The sequence below is a fragment of the Ictalurus punctatus genome, chromosome 17 (genome assembly GCF_001660625.3).
Source record: "Ictalurus punctatus breed USDA103 chromosome 17, Coco_2.0, whole genome shotgun sequence".
NCBI classification, from domain to species: Eukaryota; Metazoa; Chordata; class Actinopteri; order Siluriformes; family Ictaluridae; genus Ictalurus; species Ictalurus punctatus.
In genome coordinates, this window is record NC_030432.2 from 5,269,182 (window position 1) to 5,292,672 (window position 23,491).

The 23,491-nt window shown below is 40.2% G+C and overlaps 1 protein-coding gene across 2 annotated transcripts; it reads left to right on the forward strand.

Annotated features, from left to right (window-relative positions):
- Positions 1–770: 770 nt before the first annotated feature.
- Positions 771–19,749, forward strand: tada2a (transcriptional adaptor 2A). 2 transcript variants are annotated; one of them, XM_017491565.3, is made up of 15 exons: positions 771–1,031; positions 2,910–3,016; positions 3,109–3,168; positions 4,336–4,427; positions 6,610–6,767; positions 7,100–7,188; positions 8,793–8,865; positions 9,831–9,894; positions 11,267–11,310; positions 13,493–13,603; positions 15,063–15,134; positions 15,683–15,815; positions 17,432–17,475; positions 17,919–17,992; positions 19,141–19,749. In XM_017491565.3, exons 1-15 carry the CDS (start codon positions 1,007–1,009, stop codon positions 19,324–19,326), a joined length of 1,332 nt encoding a protein of 443 aa, XP_017347054.1. In that variant the 5' UTR covers positions 771–1,006; the 3' UTR covers positions 19,327–19,749. The 2 variants fall into 2 exon arrangements, with proteins under 2 accessions (XP_017347054.1, XP_053543343.1); XM_053687368.1 differs by lacking the exon at positions 771–1,031 and adding an exon at positions 2,260–2,347.
- The last annotated feature ends 3,742 nt before the right edge of the window (positions 19,750–23,491 follow it).

Below are 23,491 nucleotides of genomic sequence, written 5' to 3' on the forward strand. Positions count from 1 at the left end.
AAAAAACGGAGCACAATGCTGCAAAAAGTGAAGTACTTCTCTACCATAGTTGTCTCTGAGCTGTAATCGCGAACAACAGCTTTTCAGCAAAGTACCGATGTTGGCAATTTGTGGTGTCCGAATACATTTTAAAATATTTTTTAAACATATCTTTGTTTCTGATTTAATTGGAATGCATACTATTTTGTTCAGATTCCTAAGACAAAATATATTCCCTGCTGAAAATAAATAAATAAAACAAGCATAGACTTTGTAATGGTTTTAATGGTTATAATGGGAATTGTATTGCTTTTAATGGAAACTGTCATGGTCCCTCCCTGTGGGTGTCTACTTTTAATATGTTGCCTTCTGTTGATGGCATGGTATGTCTAGTTGACACCATTAAGGATCATTTATAGTAATGGTTTTAATGGTTAGCTGATGGTTTGTAATGGTATTTGTAGTGGAAACCATTCGTATTTCTTTGATGGGTTCTATAGTTTGTTTTTTCAGCAGGGTTATGTGTGTAGATTGTAGCATTCATATAAAATAAACAGAAATAAAAGTGTCTGAAAATTCACTCACAGGCATGAGCACGGGGATTAATCATTAATCACATCTGACTAACCATTAAATTCAGCGCACTCATCCTAACGCCTCAAAGCTCCGTTGTTTATCCGCCATTTCCAGTTGTCCTTGTAGCTGTAGCAGGAGCCACCAGGGGCGCTGTTGCTTTTCTGCATCACAGTTTTATACATTAAAGGGTTTCCTTTGCTCGTCAGTCACGTGGATGTCAGTGGCTGGAGTCTGTGCATGTCTTTAATGCTTTAGGGGTTAATAAATAAATGACTGTAGAATGTACACATGGTTTTGCTGTTTTACTTTACATTTACCGTACTTGTAACTAAGAGGAACAGATGTAGCGCTTAGCTTAGCTGCCAGCTAATGCAGCGAGTATAAACCAAAACAAAGGAGTTACCCGCTGAATTAACATCCGTAAACTAAGCATTTCCACTGGCAACAAAATATGGATCGCCTAACATCTTTTGGAAGTAAGTAAATATAAATGAATTGCTAGCTAACCTAATCGCACATGTACGGTAGCGCGCTAGCTAACAGTTACCACCGGGTGCTTTAGTTAAAGCAGCAGTTAACGTGATCCCTGAAATTTATTCTCCAAATTGCCCCCTACTGGAAACAGAAGTGCACTACATGGGGTATTAAATGAGGGTGGTTTAACTTTATGACCCATATGGATAACCGCTACACCACTTCACTGTTATACCACTTCACTGTTCAGTTAAATGACTCGTGTTGACTTGTTCTGTGTTTACATTGTTATGTTGCACATTTATTAACGCACCACACTCGTGAGCTAGCTGCTAATGACCTCAGCGTGTTTGGTGGGAGCTCAGTTTTTACCATTGAGCTTTCAGACGTGGTTCCTTCAGGACCTCAGACCCCAGCTGAGTGACTTCAGGATACCCTTTGTTCAAATTGCTTGTTTTGTTTACACTGATGCTATCATTTGGATAAAAAACAAACAAACAAACATAAAACAAGCTGCAGAATTATGAAATGGCAGCAGCATCCTGGGGAGGAAAAGAGGCATTGAGGAAAGGAACCGTCGAAAAACCGACTCTTCCTAATACCAAAGACCTACTTGAGATTAACTATAAGAGTAACTATTTTTACCGTCACTGTCTATGTTTACATGCGCATCAGTATTCTGATATTAATTGGAGATTAGTGATATTTGGATTAGTACTGAATCATGTAAAGACAATATTCTGACCTCCTGGAATACGCCTGTTTTTAATTAGGAAATTTGTCACGTGTAAACGCCTTATTCAGAAAATCCGCTGAAAGGTAGATGTATGTGCACGCTCAGTCCGCAAGGAATTGTGGGTAGCACGGCAGCATCTTGAATCTCCCAGGGGGAAAAAACCATCAGGGAAGGAAATGCGCATGTGTAGATCTTGATACTTGCAACAACCATGTGGAATATTCTGATGCTTGTATGCATATAAACATCATATTCAGAATACGTCTGCAGCCTGAATGTAGATCTTAAACAGAACTCGATGTGCATGTAAACATCGTCGCAGATAAAAGTGAACACCCGTAATGGGTATTCTACCCTGTTTTATCAGGAACCTTAGCTATTGTCATGTAGGTCAGTTTATAGGTGTACAATTATAGATTGTGGCTCAATCTACTTCATTTCACTTGGTTCTGAAATACATGAGAATGTTGCCATGATGAATGTGTCAGTCCCTTCTACCCTGTCTAACAATGGACGTAAACCACTGTAGGACCACCATGGACCAGATATCGTTTCAGCGGGGAAGCATTGACACCGATGCAGGTACGAGTATAACAGGTGAAGGAGTGAAGCCACTGTGGTGTAGTGGTCAGCACGTTTGCCTCGCACCTCCAGGCATGTGGGTTCGATTCCCGCCTCCTCCCTGCATGCGCGTGCTCTCCACGTGCTTCCGGGGCTTCCTTCCGGGTTCTCTGGTTTCCTACCCCAGTCTAAAGACATGTGTTGTAGGCTGATTGGCATCTCTAAATTGTCTGTAGTGTATGAATGCGTGTGCGATTGTGCCCAGCGATGGTTTGGCACCCTGTCCAGGGTGCCTTGTCCCTGTGTCCCCTGTGATAGGCTCCAGGCTCCCCACGACCCTGTGAAGGATAAGTGGCACAGAAAATGGATGGATGGATGGGTTCATGCATACAACAGATGGGCTACAGTCAGTAACTGTACATCTATGAAGAGACTTATACATAGTCCTATTTCCTGAGCAAATTTGGGTTTTGCTTAAATAGTATAGCATAACATCCTCAATGCTAAGAGCTTCCTGAACACAAGGCAATGAGGACTGTAAACAAATATTTTTACATTACTTAATGTCTTTTTTTCCTGGTAGATGATCCTTTTGACAAGCCTCCTTGTCGGGGTTGTTCATCATACTTGGTGGAGCCATATGTAAAGTGTGCTGAGTGTGGACCCTCACCCTTCGTGCTCTGCCTCCAGGTGACCCAGCACCTTACACTCAAGTCATCTTCATGCACTTTTGTTTCACCTGCATAATGTACAGCTTATCTTGTTGTTTTTTGTTGTTTCAGTGCTTCACTAGGGGCTATGAGTATAAAAAGCACCAGAGTGACCACAAATATGAGATCATGGTAAGAAAAAAGATCTATTGAAATATGTAAGAGAAAAGTAAGGAACTAATCTAAGGAGTTTATCAGTAATTGAAAGTGTCATTTGGCTCTATCCTGTGTTCTCTTGAGCTTTTTTTTATTCGTGGTAGTTTCCTTGGAACGGTAGAGATTATATGTGGGGAAACTGGGCTCGGGTGTGCCACATTACTCGTTACCCCGTAACTCATTTTCCAACCATCCAAGTGACCCACATTAAACCATGACCCCACCTGCTACGGTTAGGTAGATAGAAAGAGAGAGACCCTGTGTCTCAGTTCACCTGCTGTCTGTCCTAAACCATATCCAATATTAGAATTAGCGCGTCCCAAATCACAGTAGTTTGAAACGAGTGTCCCAAAGGCACCCAGATGGTCTACTATTTTCGAAGTGTGGCTCCATGGCCACTTTTGCAGCTGATATTCCCCACAATTCCTTGCGCGGAGGAGGAGGAGGAGTTTTGCCGAATTCAAGGACGCATTTTAGAGAGGTGTAAATGAAATGTGGAAAAATAAATCGAGGGAACGGTAAATGAAATTCTATCGTATAAATTATTTAAGGAATAACGAATGAAGAAAATCTGAAATGCAGCGAGGAGTTGATGTGTGTGCATGACGTGTTAGTATGTTCCAGGACTTTTGCTACACACTCAAAAGTATGTACATTTTCTCCACAAAAAAAGTGTGTACATGTAGTGCATAGTATAAGTAAACGAATTGAGAAGCAGTGGGAGAGAGAGTGTAATCCAAGAAGTAACTGCAGTACACTTCAGTAATATTTGTAGATGTAATAAAAATAAAGTGTAGTTCATTGCTATGTGTATTATGCTTAATTTTTTACCCTGATTCATTTTGACATGCTATAAAGCTGCGATTGTAGACTATTTTATAATTTTTGATAAAACTCAACGATACAGAGTAGCACAGCAACAAATTAAGAGATTAAGGTAATCATTATGGATTTGTTTTTACTAATAATTCCCTGTAGCTGTTTCTTCACTGCAGCAATGGTGTCCTTGTTTTTGAGTGAGAGCACTCAGGTGTTGAATTTAGTGTTATATGAAACAGCATGACTCAGTTTGTATCTAACAATTTATTGAACATTGCTCGTGAACCTAGCTTATGTTTCTGGGGTTTTTTAAATTTCTTCTAGACATCAGATTTTCCTATACTGGAGCCTGGTTGGACAGCCCAAGAGGAGATGGCTCTTCTAGAGGCAGTAATGGACTGTGGCTTTGGGAATTGGTTAGTATCATTTACACATTGTGTTTGATTGCACAAGCCAAGGTTGTAAGTACTAAAGATTGATTATAATGAGACATGTTGTCATGTCTTGGCCAGTAATATAATAATAATAATAATAATAATAATACCTTTAGTCATATAGACTCTGACTTTTTCAGTTTAATTCAATTTTATTTCTACAGTGTTTTAACAATACACATTATCACAAAGCAGCTTTACAGTAACTTTTTGCTATTGCACATGATGTAACTGAGAGTCCATAATTAGAAAGCTTATTTCCAGCTGCCTGTGGCCCTAGTACAGTGATGTCAATTACTGGTTTTTATAACTGCTACTTTAAAACATTTATGTACATGGCCAATGTATAAGGGTTAAAAGTTAAAAAATGTTTTTATATCAATTTCTTCTGGTAGATTTAAAGAGGAATTCAGTGAGATTAATTCACTGTAGCTTGTTATTAAATGATTTGAATTTAAGTTAATACCCTGAATATATAATATGCATAAATACAGTATATACCAATATATAAAAGGACTGGAAAGGATTAAATGGGTACATATAGTGTATGACACGTACTAGATTTGAATTATCTTATGCATTTTAAAAAGAAAAAGTCTGTTGTCATCAACTCATCTCTCTTTTCTCTCTTTTCATTTCGGCTTTTCCCTAGTTCAGGGGTTGCCACAGTGAATCAATTTTCTCCATATGTCTCTGTCGTGGGTGTCTTCCAGCGACACCCTGGCCTCTTTTAAGTCGATGCTTATTTGAGCCATGTAGTTCTGTAGCGGTCTTCCCCGCTTCCGTTTTCCTGGGGTTTTCATTCCGAGCATTCTTCGTGTGACATGCTCTACCCCTCTTCTATTTATGTGCCCAAACCATCTCAGTCGCTCTTCTCATGCTTTGTCCATGAAGCGCGCGACTTGGGCCGTTTTCCTGATTTGCTCATTTTGGATTTTGTCTAGCCTAGTGTGGCCTAATGAAAATCTGAGCATTCGCATCTCTGCTACTTCCAGAGCAGCAGAAAGTCTTTTTGTGGTAGCCACTGTTTCCAGACCATACAGCATCGCTGGTCGTACCACTTTGTTGTAGATGGTTCCTTTCATTTTAGCCGACACTCTTTCGTCGCGCATGACTCCACTAGTTCTTCTCCAGCCAGCCCAATCTGCTTGGATCCTGTGGTTGACCGCTTGTCGGGTCGTTCCATTTTTCTCCACAATGGATCCAAGGTAGCAGAAGTTATCTGCTTGTTCAATTTCTTCTCCATCATTGAACTTCAATGAGTCATGGTTTTCAAGATCACCAATGCACATGTATTTGGTCTTCTTGCTGTTAATTTTCAGTCCCCCCTTCTCGAGCGCGGCTCTCCAGCTTTCCAGTGCTGTTTCAGCTTGGCGTTTGCTCTCCGTGCATGATACGATGTCATCGGCATACATCATCGTCCATGGTGGCTCTTCCCGGAGTCCATCTGTCAGCCTGTCCATGAGGGTGATAAACAGAAATGACTTAAGGCTGACCCCTGGTGGAGTCCAACCTTAACATCAAAGCTGTCTGTGGTTCCCACAGCGCTTTTGACTTTGGTCTTACTGTCAGCGTACATGTCTTTAACTGCTCTGACATATTTGGCTGGCACACCTGACTGGTGCAAGGCGCGCCAAACCTCTTCGCGTGGGACTTTTTCCAAACCTCTTTGCGTGTCATCAACTCATCTAATACTTTTTTTTTTATGTTCACATGACCTATTTTACAGTAGCTTTGATTTATCACATTTAATTTTTTTTAAGTAATACTTTATTGAAGTTAATACATTTACATTGATAACAGTTGGAAATTCATACACTCCTTTGCTAGTCCAACTATAAGATAAGAGAGTCCCATACATCTGGATCTTTAAACAAAACCTTGCTGGATTTTTGTCTTTTCAGTTCTGTTTGAATGCTTTTAAAAACGAAACCAACTGTTGGTCAGTGGTCATCCCACAATGTGTTTCCCAAAGCTTTGATTTAATCATACATATTATGAACCATAATATCGAAGTCATGCTCACTTTCAGTTACATTCTCTTTAATAAATACAGTTGGAAACTGAAATCATATTAATATCCATCTTAAAACCTACTCCCTTCATTTCCTCCCACACCTAAATATGATTTGCTGTATTTCTCTTAATTCGGATGTCTAAATAGGCAGGATGTGGCTTACCAAATGCGCACCAAGACCAAGGAGGAATGTGAAGGGCACTACATGAAGAACTTTATCAACAACCCGCTTTTCTCGTCAACTCTGCTCAGTCTGAGGCAAAGGGAGGAGGCTCGCTCTCCCGATACAGCCATCCCATTTAAACGTAAGAGACCTGCCGCAGTGTCATCTTTGAAATAGTTTACGTGGTAGAAAATGACTGCCAGACAGAAAATGATTGCCTGCTTTGCAAAGAGTTCTGGAAGAGCTTGAATGGTTGCATGTTTTATTGTTTAACTGTTGTTTCCACAAGTCCTTCCTCCCATTCGCATGTATGTTGGAAACAAGTGAAATTAAGTAAATTGAGCATAATAAAGACACATACCACAGAGTAATGCAAAAATAGAACTGGAAAACCGAAACGCCTTCAGTGCATTCATGATCTGAAGATAGTGCCGTTGGTGTTTTATAATCTTAACCAAAGTTTTTTTCCCACAGCCACTGATGATCCTCCTAGACCTTCGTTTGACTCTCAGCTTTCCAGAGACATGGCTGGTTACATGCCAGCTCGTGCAGATTTCATGGAGGTCAGTGCTGTGTGTTTTCTATATACTGGAATACATAAATCATTTTGGCCAATGATCCAAATATACAGTCATATTACGGGGGGGGTACAATTCTATGTTTTTATGTATTAGGGTCTAAATAACAATTGTGTGGCCCTTACCAACTTCTATAAACAAACAAATGTCAGATGACAAGAAAAAAATACAACAGATTTCAATATGTAGTTTTGGAAACCAGGTCGGAAAAAATAAATTACAGTAACATGTAAAACCACCTTTAGCAACAATAACTTGAAGTAGATGATTTCTGTATGAGTTTATCAGTCTCTCACATTGTTTTGGAGAAATGTTAGGCCACTCTTCTTTGCATCATTGCTTCAGTTCTTTGATGTTTGAGGGCATTTGTTTATGCACAGCTCTCTTAAGATCCCACCACAGCATCTCAATGGAGTTGAGGTCTGGACTTTGACATGCCCATTCCAACACCTTCATGATTTTCTTCTTTTACCACTGAGATGTCGATTTGCTGGTGTGCTCGGGATCATCGTGCTGTAGCATGAGCCAATTTGGGCCCAGCTTAAGCTGCTGGACAAATGGCCATTTGTCTCAAGAATATTCTGGTTTAAAGTGGAATTCATCGTTGTCTCAATGACTGCAAGTTTCCCAGATCCTGTGGCTGCAGAACAAGCCCAAATCATCACCCACCCAACACCATGCTTGACGGTTGGTATAAGGTGTTTGGTTTTTGCCGAACATAGATTTGTGCACGATGACCAAACATCTTCACCTTGATCGGTCCAAAGGATATTGTTCCAGAACATTTGTGGTTTCTTCAGATGCAGTTTTGCAAACCTTTCTTTTTGGAGAGAAGGGTCTTTTCCCTAGCCACCCTTCCATGAAAGCCATACTTGTTCAGTCTTTTTCTGATCGTGCTGTCATGAACATAAATATCTAATATGTTTACAGATGCCTGTAGGTCACATGATGTAGCTCTTGGGTTTTTCTTTATATCTCTGAGCATTAAACAGACTGACCTTGGACTGAATTTGCTGGGACGCCCACTCCTGGGAAGAGTGGCAACTATCTTGAAGGTTCTCCAGTCCTTCTCACTGTAGATTTCAAATAGCTTGGAGATGGCTTTATAACCCTTCCCAGAATGATTATCAGCAACAATTGCTTCTGGTCATGGCCGATATCCCTCCTCTTTGGCATGATGTAAAGACATACCTGATCCAAAACACCAGACTGCCAGAAGTTCTGCTTTTATACAAGGAGTCACGCTTCTTGATGATTAACTAATCTTGTGCATTTCCATAGTAACACAAGAGTATGAATAGTGGCACAGACATGGTCACTGAAGTTTATGTTTTATGAATATTGATGTCTTCATGGGAAATTAAGTAAACTTTTTAAGTTTGATTTGTGCAAAACATCAACCAAGAATAATTTCACACTTATTTCAGTCCTACATGACAAACAAATGTAATGTTCATGTAATGTTTCAGATGTAATTGAATATACTGTAGGTTCCTTATAGAAATGTACACTATAATTTTCTGTAATATATTTAGTAAGAAATGTTGGAAATAATAGTTTCTCTCTCTCTCTTTTATTTGGTCTGTTAGGAATTTGATAATTATGCAGAGTGGGATTTGAAAGATATCGATTTTGTTGATGACGACTCCGATATTCTTCATGGTAAGAACATACAGCCCAGATTCATGTACACCTTTCATGAAAAAAGCCAAATAAAACCTCTGTTACTAATACAGATATAATACGGCTAAAATTGCAGGTTTATAATTGCTATAAGTAATGTTGTAAATATTCCAAACCCAGAGAAATAGTAAATGTTAAGAGTGTTTCGCAAAAGTTATGCAAGACACCAAAACTCACCTTTAAATCTCAGGTATCTAGTACAATTGCAACCCTGCTAACATGATTGCAGGACATTACATTACATTTATTCACTTAGCAGACGCTTTTATCCAAAGCGACTTACAAATGAGAAAGATACAAGCAAAGCGGACGAGAGTAACCAGGAAACTCAAGCATCTGGGCATCTGACAAAGAATTGAAAACGTGCCTCAAGCCTGTGCATGAAACTGGATCTCAGTGACCTATGGAAATTGAAAAATTCTTGATGGTTGCTATTTTTGTCTCGAGAAATCTGTTAGTGACTGCATGATACCGTAATTGTATTCGATCTCTACGTCAACATAACATGTCAACAGTCTAAAGTTATGTCATTCTTTTCTGTTTGCTTCAGCAAATCTTCAGCACGTAACAATAAAGAAATCCACAACAAACAAACAGACCTCTGCAAGCTTGAGAAATTTGATATGGGTGGACTATGTGTAATGTAAATACATTGGTATTAAAGGTTGCATAATGTTTTTGTTTCATATCCAACACGATGGAGTTCTGAGCCAAAGACTTTCCATATCAGGTTTACGTCTGATAATGCCAGTAATTATGAAATATTTTTGCCCATCAGAAAAATTTTCATAATTTGAAAATACTCGTTTGGCCAGTTCAGTTAGAACACTAACACGCTTCAAGGAATTTCACACACTGCAAGTTGACTATCATCATTTTGTTGTCATTGCTTGGCTTGTGGCTGTTATGCGCATTAACATTGATATTATATTTTGCTCTTCTAGCTCTTAAAATTGCAGTTGTGGACATATACCACTCAAGATTAAAAGAGAGACAGCGAAGGAAAAGGTACGTTTAAACGCCGCTCAGATGCTGGCCTGAAAATAACTAGTGTGTCAGATTCATGTCCTGTGTTTTCCCCAACACCAAATTCAGCACATGAAGGACTTTGTAATTAGGCGGATTAAATGAGGTGCATTTGCTGAACTCTGTGACCTGCACTGTAGAGTGTTTCTTACCTTCCTAGATGTTGGAGTTGTATATCGTACACAAGTGGGTTGGTTATGATAGCTTATTTAAATATACACTATATGGCCAAATGTTTGTGGACACCTGACCATTACACCCATATGTGCGTTTTGAACATCTCGTTCCATATTTAGTCCCCGCCCCTTTGCTGTTATAATAACCTCCACTCTTATGGGAAGGCTTTCCACTAGATTTTGGAGCATGGCTGTGGGGATTTGTGGTCATTCAGCCATGAAAGCATTAGTGAGGTCAGACACTGATGTTGAGTGAGGAGGGCAGGCTGTTCAGTGCAGGCCACTCGAGTTCTTCCACTCCAGCCTTGGCAAACCATGTCCTCATGGGAAAACACTTTGTGCACAGGGGCATTGACATGCTGGAACATGTTCAAGCCCCTTAGTTCCAGTAAGGGAAATTGTACTTGTACAGCATATAAAGACGTCCTGTTCGATTGAGTTCTTCCAACGTCATGACAACAGTTTGAGGAAGAACCACATATGGGTGTGATGGTCAGGTGTCTACAAACTTTTCGCCATAAAGTATATGTGTGAAGAATGCTGAAATAATCTTTGGCACAATTTTTGGTTAAGGAAGTGGGGATAATGTCGAAACAGCATTCATGTTTGACTCGTATCAAACATGGCTGCACAGGGATCTTGTTGTAACAAGCTTTTAATGAGCCATGGCTATCTTAAACGAAGTAGGCCGTGTTTATTGACTGTAGTTTGAAGGATCCTGTTCAATTCTCTGACCCTCCTGCTGTGCCTTTTATACCGTTGTAATGAGGATCGTGTTTCTAAGAACCAGTCCGAATCAGGTTTATGGTAATGTTGGTCTCAACAAGAGATCCTAAACCTGACACTCATACAGAACATCGCAGTAGGGGTGCTCATCTCGGATCACATTTCTGGTTTATGGTAATGTTAGTCCCAAGAATAGAACCTCGATCATTAAGTCACACCAAAGAGCTCCATACAGCAGACTGGGCCAATTCCCAATGTACGTTCTAGCTGTTAAATTCAACTAGAATATCACATTTATTTTGATATTTATTTATTTGTTATCATTACACCTGGCTGTAAAACTAACCGAGTATGCATTCATGTCTGTCCACAACTTTAGCTCAATTGTTTAGGTGTCTATCGACTGCACAGTGTGTGTTAACAGCTTAAAAATGTTTTGTTCTCTCTTTCAGGATCATTCGGGACCACGGACTCATAAACTTGCGCAAGTTTCAGAGTAAGGGCTTTCTAACACGCAAACCAAATTCAACACAATTACCATGGTGACTTTAAATTTCTCTCATCATACACTTTAATAGGAACACCTGTACACCTGATCATTTATGCGGCTATCCAATCATTCAATCATGTGGAAGCAGCACAATGCATAAAATCATGCAGATACAGGTCAAGAGTGTCAGTTAATGTTCATATCAAACATCAGAATGGGGAGGGGTGAGTGTACTCCCTGTGACTTTGATCGTGGCATGGTTGCTGGTACCAGATATGCTGGTTTGAGTATTTCAGAAACTGCTGATCTCCTGGGAATTTAACACACAACAGTTTACACAGAAGGGTATTGGGGGGTCCGCGTGTGAGTGAGCGACAGTACTGAGGGTGGAAACGCCGTGTTTATAGAGATCAGAGGAAAATGACCACATTGGTTCAAGCTGCCAGGAAGGATATAGTAACTCAAATAATCACTCTTTAGAACCATGGTGAGCAGAAAAACATCTCAGCATGCACAAATAAAACAAAACGTGAGGCGAATGGGCTAGGAGTGGAAACTGATGTGCTCTTCTGCTGTTGTAGCCCATCCGTCTCACGGTTTGATGCGTTGTGTGTTCTGAGATGCTTTTCTGCTCACCACGGTTGTACGGAGTGATAATTTGAGTTACTACACACTTCCTGTTAGCTCAGACCAGTCTAGTCATTCACCTCTGATCTCTCTCATCAACAAGGTGTTTCAGCCTGCAGACCCTCTGCACGCTGATGTTTTTTGTTTTTTGCACCATTCTTTGTAAACTCCTAGAGACTGTTGTGTGTGAAAATATCAGACGATCAGCGATTCTGAAATACTCGAGCAAGCCCATCTGGAACCAGTAACCATGCCATGATTAAAGTCACTCAGATCACACGTATTGATGTGATTGTGAACATCAACTGAAGCTCTTGCCCTGTATCTGCATGATTTTATGCATCGTGCTGCTGCCACACGATTGGCTGATTGGATAACGGCATAACTGAGCAGGTGAATGTCTAAGTGATGTACGGTGGCATACCATATTTATTAGTTGTCTACGAAAGCTGCTGGTCATCCAGGTCATTTGAAAGATAAAGAATTACTTGTACATGGTATAATGTTGGTACAGGTTTGCACAAACAATCTTGTTCTGTTGCTATTTGAGATGTTTACCAGTACCAATCAAATTGTGATTACCAAAGTAGCAGCCACACTTGGAGAACTGCCTGCTCATACCAAATAAATCCCTTGCACCTCGTAATATAAGCTCTGGGTGCGAGCGTTTTTCGACAAAGGCTCTGAATAGTTCAACTGGACCAGTGCCAGAGCAGCATTTAACGCCTGTTACTGCTCTGCTATGAATAGTCCAGCATGAAATGAACACCCGGTCTCTAATGATAAAAGATACGCCAGCTTCACAAGCTCCTATTGATCTGACCTCTCAGCGAGGGTAGGGCCAGTGCTTTCACTAAATTGAAATCCCCCTCTCCTGTCACAGTGATTGCTGCTCCTCAAATTTTTATCCTCCTCAGCTGTTCATTGTTTATTTTTTTCCTTCAGTTCTGTTTTTGCTCAAAACCCTGTAATGTTTGCTAAAGCTACCAAGGTTGCCTTTTCTGTTTGTTTATCAGCCCTGTGCCACCTTCCTTATCTCCTGCTCTCTCAAGACAAAAGACTGCCAATAGTTGCCGTGGAGCTGCAGACCAGTTGTCATGGAGACTGGCTGAGATTGTGCGTGTGTATGTTTGCGCAGAGTAAAGCATACAGTGGCCAAGGCTTTGTGAGAAATGTGCAAATCTAGTGGAGGTAGACTCTCAAGAGCTGAGTGCTGAACAAGGACCAATCAGGGAAACGGCAGAGTGAGTTAGTGTAATTAGTGTAAAAAACAAAACAAAACAAAGAAGTGCCAAAAATGCTCATGTCTGTATTTCCTCTGTGTGCATTCAGTTACTGTTTTTGGTTTGTTTGTTTGTTTGGGGGGGGGAGGGGGGTGCTGGTGTTTATTTAACTGACCAACTGTCAGTTTTGTCCTTATGGGGAAATTTGGCTGGTCCATGTGGACATTATTATTATTATTATTATTATTATTATTATTATCATTATTATTATTATTTAAGGATAGCAAGACAAACATGTTTGTGTGTGTGACTGTTTTTGCGTGTGTGTGTCTTGACAGTACTGGAAAGGCGTTACCCTAAGGTCGTACAGGATCTGTATGATGCCATGAGGCGTTTCGCCAGGGTTGTGGGGCCACTAGAGCATGATAAATTCATTGAAAGCCATGCTTGTGAGTATTGTATTGTTTTCAATTATTTTGTTTTGTGTTTTTTGTTTTTGTTTCCTATCGGCTAATTGTACCTGTGAAAAGTAGGACGGTTTGTTTGGAGGTTGTGATGTGATGACATTTACCACGTGACCCTACTATTAAATGTAAACACTAGCAACAGTGGTGACCATGAAGGAACTGGAAGGTCTGGTTCACCTTTTACTTAGAATTTGGTTGTACAGATTAAAAAACGAACTTCCAGGGGTTTCCTTTTTACTCTATGGAAATGTTATTAGATAGTATTATTGAAGATTTACCGTGTCTAGATCAGTCTGCATCCCAAATCATATACTGTCATTCTAAAAAAAAAAAAAAAAGCACAGAATTGTGGCCTACTTGTTTAATTCCAGTGCAAATTTTAGCATTTTTAACAGTAAACGCTGTCATAAATCAGCTTTACAGGAATACGGATGTAGATTTAGATCCCTAATGAGCAAGCCAGAGGCGACAGTGGCGAGGGAAAAACTCCTTGACAAAACATGAGGAAGAAACCGGACTCAAAACGTGAACTCATCTTGTTTTGAGTGACACCAGATAGTGGGATTGAAATTCATTGCCGTATAGAGGTGTAGAAGAGTAAAGGCGGCCATAAGACACTCTGGGATCTATTTAGACATACTATTTAGTGTTGTAGTATGCAGTGATCTGGGAATAACGGTGATTCAGAACAGTCTGCATGGTAGTATGAGCCACTTTGAAATGGAAGTAGCAGGTTTGATAGTGTACCGTGCCATACCTGACTTACTGGTGGGGGGAAAAATCACTGCAGACAATCGCCCTCATTTTTCAAGCTGAATACGAACGGATTTGTTAGTAAATCATTCGTACGAGCATTTACATAAGAACTTTGGTATTCCTGAAAATCCCATAAATTCAAGGGGGAGAAAATTGTATTCGGCTCTACTTGACTGTGTGTAACTAATGTAAACCTCGACTTGATCAACTTCATATCATAACATTTGCATGGATTACTGCACTTTCATATCTGGAATATCCAGTCAAGTTTAAACTGCTTATTTTTATTACGTTTATAGCATTTAGCAGACACACTTATCCAGAGCGACTTTGGGGTCTCTGTCAAAAACACATCCTCATTCTAGTTCACTAAGTCAGGGATATTTTATGAAAACCAGTCGTTTTATATTATTGGTATTAATTAAATAATATTTTTAAAAAAAAGAAAGAAAGAAAGAAAGCGAGCCAACACAAACCCATAAATTAAGATTCATTTATTTTAATTATTCAGTTAGAAAGAAATAAACAGAGGACGGGGCGATCTGTCTGCGCAGAGCCGTAAGCCATAAACAGATTACTCATCTGATGGAACATTTAAAGTTCACTTACTACTGAATCTATTAACAAATCCTGGAAATGAAATCCTCTTTCCTGTATTGTGTTTTTGTAAATCCCTGCCTCTCAGTGGAGTTTGAATTGAGGAGGGAGATTCGCAGGCTGCAGGAGTACAGAAAAGAAGGGATCCAGTCTTTCTGTGGTAAGATGAACTTCTCTCCTGACATTACTCACTGAAACACACAGCCCGCTGCCTTGACGTCATCAAAATGCCATACTCCTCCTGTTCCTCTCTCTACGCACAGCATTAATCTAATCCAGGCGCAAGGGATGAAGTGGAGATTTATGACACAAACACTCAGATGCACTTTACTTCAATTCAATTTCAATTGGCTTTTTTTTTTTTTTAGCAGCGATTGTCACATAGCAGAGAGTAGATGAACTTGTAGTATTTATTTTAGTTAAATCCTTATTATGGTTATTAATTCTAAATGTTAAAATTGGTTTTGATGAATGTCATTTGAGGTTATTTTGTGTTCAGGTAATATATAATAATTTATAATAATATGAACTAAATAGTTTTTCCTTGTTTTTCCTCTTTAAGTACAGCGAACACAGATGCAGTATATCAACATGCATTACTTTAAATGATTATCTAAAGCCCAGGTCAAACTCAAGATTTAGCGCATGGGTCTGATTTGAATCTCGCACGTGTTTCTTTGTCATTGAGACATGCGTTCTCTGATTCAGGAGCTAAGGTGTACGAGCAGGTGAAGCAAGCGCGAGAAGATGAGCGGAATAAGAGGAACATGCTGTGTGAGGTTCTTCAGTACATTCATGACAGTCGCGCCTGCCAGCAGTGGCTCCACAAACAGGCTGCCATGTGAGATCTGAATCCTTTCACTTTCTGTGCAGCTCTTCTCCACATTAATGCACTTCTGTCCTGACAAAAATATTATACTTGGTCATTTATTTATTGAGGAAAATGATCCAATGTTACAGATATGTGAGTGGAAAAAGTATGTGAACCTTTGCTTTCAGTGTCTGGTGTGACCCCCTCGTGCAGCAGTAACTGCAATTAAATCAGTCCTGCACATCGGCTTGGAGGAATTTTATCCCGTTCCTCAGTACAGAACAGCTGCAGCTCTGGGATGTTGGTGTGTTTCCTCACATGAACTGCTTGCTTCAGGTCCTTCCACAACATTTCTATTGGATTAAGGTCAGGACTTTGACTTGGCCATTCCAAAACATTTAACTTCTTTAAACATTCTTTGGTAGAACGATTTGAATTACATCGTTCCATCAATGATGGCGAGTCGTCCTGGTCCAGATGCAGTAAAACAGACCCAAACCACAATACTACCACCAGCATGTTTCACAGATGGGAGAAGGATCATATGCTGGAATGCAGTGTTTTCCTTTCTCCAAACATAATCCTTCTCATTTAAACCAAAAAGATCTATTTTGGTCTCATCCATCCACAAAACAGTTTTCCAATAGTCTTCTGGCTGGTCCACGTGATCTTTAGCAAACTGCAGAAGAGCAGCAATGTTCTTTTTGGAGAGCAGTGGCTTTCTCCTTGCAACTCTGCCATGCACACCATTGTTGTTCAGTGTTCTCCTGATGGTAGACTCAGGAATATTAACATTAGCCAATGTGAGAGGCCTTTTTGCTTAGTTGCTTAGAAGTTTCTCTGGGTTCCTTTGTGACCTCGTGGACTGTTGCACGTCTTGCTTTTGAAGTGATCTTTGTTGGTCTCCACTCCTGTGGAGGGTAAACACTGGTCTTGAATTTCCTCCGCTTGTACACAATCTGTCTGACTGTGGATTGGTGGAGTCCAAACTCTTTAGAGATGGTTTTGTAACCTTTTCCAGCCTGATGAACTTCAACAACTCTTTTTCTAAGGTCCTCAGAAATCTCCTTTGTTCACACCATGATACACTTCCACACACATGCGTTGAGAAGATCAGACTTTGATAGATCCCTGTTCTTTAAATAAAACAGGGCACTCACTCACTCACACCTGATTGTCATCCCATTGACAGGAAACACATGACTCTAATTTCACCTTCAAATGAACTGCAAATCTTAGAGGTTCACATACTTTTTCCAATCACAGATATGTAATATTGGATCATTTTCATCCAAAAAAAAAAATGACCAAGTATAATATTATTGATATAGTGTATCGTGTGACATACCCCATCATGTGTCTAATACTTTATCATCTGCTCTACTATTACTCCCTGTTATTGATGCAGTTTGAGATTCTTTTTTTTTTTTGTCTCAAACAGCTTGCCTTTGGCTTGTGTTAGAATATTAGTTGGAACAAAGTGCATAAGCGGCTGTCCAAACCCAACTGAAGCATTCTGCACAAAGCAAGAAATTATGCAGTGATGATTCAGATTGTGTGTGTGCTGTGGCTCTCAGCCTGCGTGTGCCTGCGTGCGTGTGTGTGCGTGTGTGCGCATGCTGTTGACTCGTGTTTTTCTCTCACAGTGACGCTGGCATTACTCCCATCATCACTACCATCACTACCTCAGGTGAGCTGCTACACACTCAACACCCTGTCTTCCTCGATCCCTCAGTACGTAGCCTCAGGCTGAGATGCGCTAATGTAATCTGCCGTTAATATACTCCTCAAAGACACGCGCCACACGCCCGTCTGCTTCTTCTTTCTCTTACTTTTTCTCGCTCATTCACTCTTGAACATCTGTGTTGTTGCTGTATTTGCACATCACATTAATTACCAAGCTAAGTTATATATCCTGCAGCCCAGTAATTTAAATGTAGAAATTTAAATCATAATTAATAATCTATATAACATGGTATATTTCCTTATGTTTACTGCATGCATCAGATACTATTAAAAATATCTCTACTCTTCTCCATTATAATATTGTAATATAATATTGAATATACAGTGCCTCCAGAAACTATTATTTTGTGGCTGCTTGTAACCGTTTACTTTCTTTGGAATCCGCAGGCAGAAGAAGCGCACCCCCTCTGAACTTAACAGGGTTGCCAGGTACAGAAAAGCTCAATGAACGGGAAAAAGAGGTATAGCACCCTTTCTTTCATATGCAGTTGACTGCAAAAGTTTACACCCCCATGGTTATTGGATTGAATGGTTGAATGGCCCATTTAATGATGATCAAGGGCGCACAAACCTTTGCCCACGTTCCAGATCTGATTGAACGTGAGCAGTTTATCACTGGCATATAACTGTTATGTTAAGAACAAAGTTAGTTACAGAGATTTTGGGAAAATGCATATATTACAAGTCAGAGGATCCAAAAGCAGACCTGAGAGAAGATGGAGGCCATTATGACGGCAAACACTGAGCATACAATTTATTAGACTGTTTATAATCACAATCAGAAATGTTGCACACTTTTAAACTGATGTATATACATGATATGTTTTTCTTCCATTATTAACACTACTTACCAATTTACTGAAGAACAAGTGAAGGAACATCCATAGAAACGAACACACACAATTTCTCGTTTGCGTAAAATCCATTTCCTTATACCACAGCACTGTTGAATTCTCAAATCTGATTGGTCAGAAGGTGTTGATTAAACGCCTCTATCAGCAGCCCTGACAGTAATTCTCGCTGCAAGATTCATCACAGGGTTATATTTCTACACCGCTATAGTATAGTAGTTTCTACGATAACAACGATTATGGCGGATGCTCCTCCACGTAATCTAAGACTAATAATAAACGGATTAAGAAACGAGCTATCATTTTACAAAGGAAAATAATTAATGCTGGGGTGACGTTTTCTGTAAGAAGATGTTTATTTACATCTTTGTAAGGAGTGTCCGGTGTTTCCTACCACAGGAAATTCTTCAGGACCGAGGACTTCATACGTTTGTTTTGGGGGGGTTTTTGGATCATGACGAGCTACATTTTAAAGAGCTGATAGAAACCTTAAAGTCATCGTAGGCAAATTGCTGTGGTATAAGAAGATTAAAACACTTCAGGGCATACTGTTATTGGCAAATAATCAACCTCTTCATGTCGGGCCACATCACAGCACCATGTCATCCATCCTGTTGATTCTTTTCTTGACTTCATAGTTTTCATTCTCTGACTAAACTTTTGAACTCAACTGCATCGTCTTTGTCCCAATGCTGCATTATTAAGTGAATAACAATAAAATGAATCTGATCCCTTTTTTTTTTTTTCCTGCCCCTTAGCTGTGCCAGGTGGTGCGCCTGGTGCCCGGCGCGTACCTCGAGTACAAACAGGCCCTGCTGAACGAGTGCCAGCGGCAGGGTGGCCTCCGACTGGCACAGGCTCGCTCACTCATCAAGATCGACGTGAACAAGACGCGCAAAATATACGACTTCCTCATCAAAGAAGGGTACATTAACAAAGTTTAACAGGAGTGAGCGTGAGTGCACTCCTGGACGGGCAGAGAGGCGACACGTTACACACGGGTTCCGTTAACCCAGACATTCAGATCTTCATGAGGATTACCGATAAAGACGTTCATGTGTCCTGTTTCTACTCAGTGCCACTCGTCTTTCTTTACAGGAAGATGCAGGTGATGTTTTGTAAAGTGCTGTTCAAAAAGTATGTGATACTGTGACTTTACAAAAGTAAATATTATATATATATATGGAGCTTTTGTTTTTTCTAAAAAAAAAAAAAACGTTTTGCTGTCAGTCTTAGATTTTGTTAACTGATATCTCCAAAATGAGTAATTATGTGACTGTGTTGGAATGTATTTAACCACATGAATACACCTGTTTTCAAAATATGGCAGGTGCTTTACATGCGATATTATAATATTATCTGAACAATTGTGAGGATTTGTCTCTCTCTCTTTCTCTCACACACACACACATGCGCGCGCACACACACACTTGCGTGCATATACACTGAGTTGCATGTTCTCTGGCTCACAGGAAAGGACAGCTGCAGGCTTTATCACACCCCTGTGTACAGATCTCTGTATCAGCATGCTAATGTTAGCTTTAGCAGCCTAATAATTAGCGCTGCTCATCTTAGCTCTGATATGCCTCATGTGGAACATGCTCCGTCTGTGATGCTGTGTGAGACCTGAGAGCTACATGAAACGAGATTTTTTTTTTTTAGTTGGGGGGTGAGTGGCAGATCTGTCTTTTCTCACCCCTCCCACTCACTCTCTGTCATTCAACTTGTTTATAGGTCCGGTTCCGTGGCTCAATTCACTTGTCCACCTCTATTCACCATGACAGCTGTGCCGCCTCGCATTTAGGTGCACTTCTATTGTTTGCCCGCTATATGAGGGAGTCAGTCTATATTCCCCAGACTTTACATTCTGTGCTGCTATTCTGTCATCGTCTGCCGAGTCTCTCGCCACCTCCGCCCTCAGGATAAAGGTGGAGGAAAGCACTAAAGGTATTCACAGGATTTTAGTAGGATTTTAATGTACTTATCATTTAATATGAATCTCAGCTTACTTTGCCTTCATCAATATTGACTCGATTATCAGTGTGTTAAGCCAGTACACTTTAACTAACATTAACATACAGCTTGTTTATTCAATTTAACGAAAGCTACCAAGTTCATGACGAATGAATAAGGAATAAAACACCTGGGGCATGATGTTACAGGAAAATAATCAATGATGGGGTGGTGTGATGCAGCCCAATATGAAACGGTTGAGTCCATATATTGATGTTTTGATAATGAGTCTTTGTTAATCGCATATACATGTGAAATTCTCTTCTTTGCATACGTCAGCATGTTAGGATCAGAGTGCAGGGTCAGCCATGATACAGTGCCCCCTGGAGCAGAGAGCGTTAAGGGCCTTACTCAAGGGCCCAACAGTGGCAGCTTAGCAGCATCGGGGCTTGAACACTCGACTTTCCGATCAGTAACCCAGAACCTTAACCGCTAAACCACTACTGCCTGTTTTGCCTTCTGAAACAGGAAGTCAGAATGATGGCATGCTGAAGTGAAGACTCGCAGCCAGAAACATCATCAAACCATGTTTACTGCTAACAGGCTGCTAGTGCAGCTAACAAGCTACTGCTGTAGAGTAACACCTCCCTCCAGGGACAGGACATGTACGGTCTAGAGAGCATTTTTAATTGGACGTCCACAAAGTTTTGCTTAGAAATGTTTTTTTTTTTTTTTTTTTTTTTTTTTTTTTTGGGGGGGGGTGCCTAAACTTTTTTTCAGATACAAGATCATATTGGTGGCCATAACACTAACAAACACTGTACAGTTTATAAGTTGTAAAATAGCAGATTGTCATGTTACAGAGAAACTGGAAAGCACAAAGTTATATGTCCTGAAGTTTTCCCACGGTAGAAAATGGACTGACACTGAGAAAAGAAAAGCACGACACTGGAGACTCCTTCCATAAATGTTAAATAAACATCATCTTACAGAAAAAACTTCACCATATCAACAAGTATATGCTTTTATTTTATTAAATAACAGCAGGTGTTTAATCCTAAATCCACACGTGTGAGGTGACTAAGCAATATCACGGCATATTTCTTCAGGATCTGACTCTTCGCCAGAAACTTTGCAGCTTTCGTGATTTCATATCTCACCCATTTCAGTGATAAAGTGCATTTATATATTTAGAGTTAAGAAACTATCTGACTTGAGATCTGTACGATACAAAAATAATAATAATAAAAAGGTTGCTTCATCTCACGGGGTTTCAAAATTCCAAGCGCAGAGATCAGTTCTGGAAATTGTGCATGGCAATTTTCCAACGCTGCATGAGTATGAAGCCCAGATTCTTATTATGCTCATCCAGTCATCACACCCTGCTATCTCTCTCTCTCTCTCTCTCTCTCTCTCTCTCTCTCTCTCTCTCTCTATCTATCTATCTATCTATCTCTCTCTCTCCCTCTCTCTCTCGATGTTTCTCTCTCTCTCTATCTCTCTCTCTCTCCCTCTCTCTTTCTCTTCCTCTCGGTCTCTCTCTCTCTCTCTCTCTCTCTCTCGGTCTCTGTCACTCTCTCTCTCTCTCTCTCTCTTTCTCTTCCTCTCGGTCTCTCTCTCTCTCTCTCGGTCTCTGTCACTCTCTCTCTCGCTCTCTCTCGGTCTATTTCTCTCTCTCTCTCCCTCTCTCTCCCTCTCTCTCTGTCTCCCCCTCTCACTCTCTGTCGATGTCTCTGTCTGTCTCTCTGCCTCACTTTCCCCTCGGTCACTCTCTTTTTTTATCTCTGTCTCACTTTCATCTCTCTCGCTCTCTCTCTGTCTCTCTCTCTCTCTCATATCTGTCTCTCATATCTGTCTCTCGCTGCCTCTGTCTGTCTGTCTCTCTGACTTACTTTCCCCTCTGTCACTCATTCTCTGTCTCTCTTTCTCTCTGTCTCACTTTCATCTCTCTCTCTGACTCACTTTCCCCTCGGTCTCTCTCTCTCTTTCTCTCTGTCTCACTTTCATCTCTCTCTCTGTCTCTCTGACTCACTTTCCCCTCCGTCTCTCTCTCTCTCTTTCTCTCGGTCTTACTTTCATATCTCTCTCTCTCTCTCTCTCTCTCTCTCTCTCTCTCTCTCTCTCTCTCTCTCTCTCGTGTTATAGAACTAAAATGCGAAGAGGGGTTGGGCACAGGGGGGATGTTGACCATGATTGTCAGCCACATACACACAGAGCTTAACTGCCTTCTATTGCCCTGTTGCATGTGATGCACTGAGGAGTCGTGACTAACCCAGACTAAGCACCACCCACTCCGATGGTGTCTCATTCTGAATTCTGACAACATAATCCCCATTCGGCAACAGACTGGTGTTTAATATATTACAGTTTGTCATTTTTGAACATATCTTATTATGTGTCAGTTGTTCTGTAAACTGTTCTAAAGGGCTTGCAGCATGATTTCTGAATGTGTTCAATCCCTTTCTGCTCACGGCCACATGGTCATGGCTGTGGGTGTATTCACTGCTGTTTCAGCTAGACACACTTGTGCCTGTGGGATCAGACACGGAGCTTCATCTCCGACCATAAAGCTTTTTTCCACCCACCATCAAAATGAGAGATACACCAGCAGCCCAAAATAGCTGATAAAACTATTCATAGCAGTAAGAATTCATTTCCAGTGTTGATCTGACTGACTATTACAAAAGTGTCACACTGCCACACACTGTATATCATAGCTAGGGTTAGGAAAAATACACAAAAATGCTTCAGTGAAAGATTGTTTAAAAAATTGGAACTCATAGTAACTAGTCAAAATATATTTTGAAACCATAAATTAGTATTCAAATAATTTACAAATAAAAAGTCAATCATTTTTACTGTTCCATTTATACCACAGAGCCATAAGAGTGACTCTGACAGTAGTTCAGGCTGTAATTCAAATCCCAGGTTTAAATTAATGAGCTTATTCGTTTCTATAGTTACAACTAATTCACACAAAGTCTAATTTGTTTAACTTGTCTAATTTGAAACTTGTTTAATGGATATTCCACACTATAAAATGTAACTATAAATAGATTTTTTTTTTTTTAAGTATGGCTTTTTATTCTCTAATAAATATAAATCATTATTATTGGCAAATTATTGTCATAAAACAGAAAACGATTTAGGGCATGC

What these genes read in the sequence shown, in the direction of transcription:
- tada2a (XM_053687368.1), top strand. Translation starts at nt 2,275, where the DNA reads ATGGACGTAAACCACTGTAGGACCACCATGGACCAGATATCGTTTCAG. An exon ending in TACAGCCATCCCATTTAAAC is followed by an intron (nt 6,768 to 7,099) that starts GTAAGAGACCTG and finishes TTTTTCCCACAG; the next exon opens with CCACTGATGATCCTCCTAGA. An exon ending in TCAATGAACGGGAAAAAGAG is followed by an intron (nt 17,993 to 19,140) that starts GTATAGCACCCT and finishes CCTGCCCCTTAG; the next exon opens with CTGTGCCAGGTGGTGCGCCT.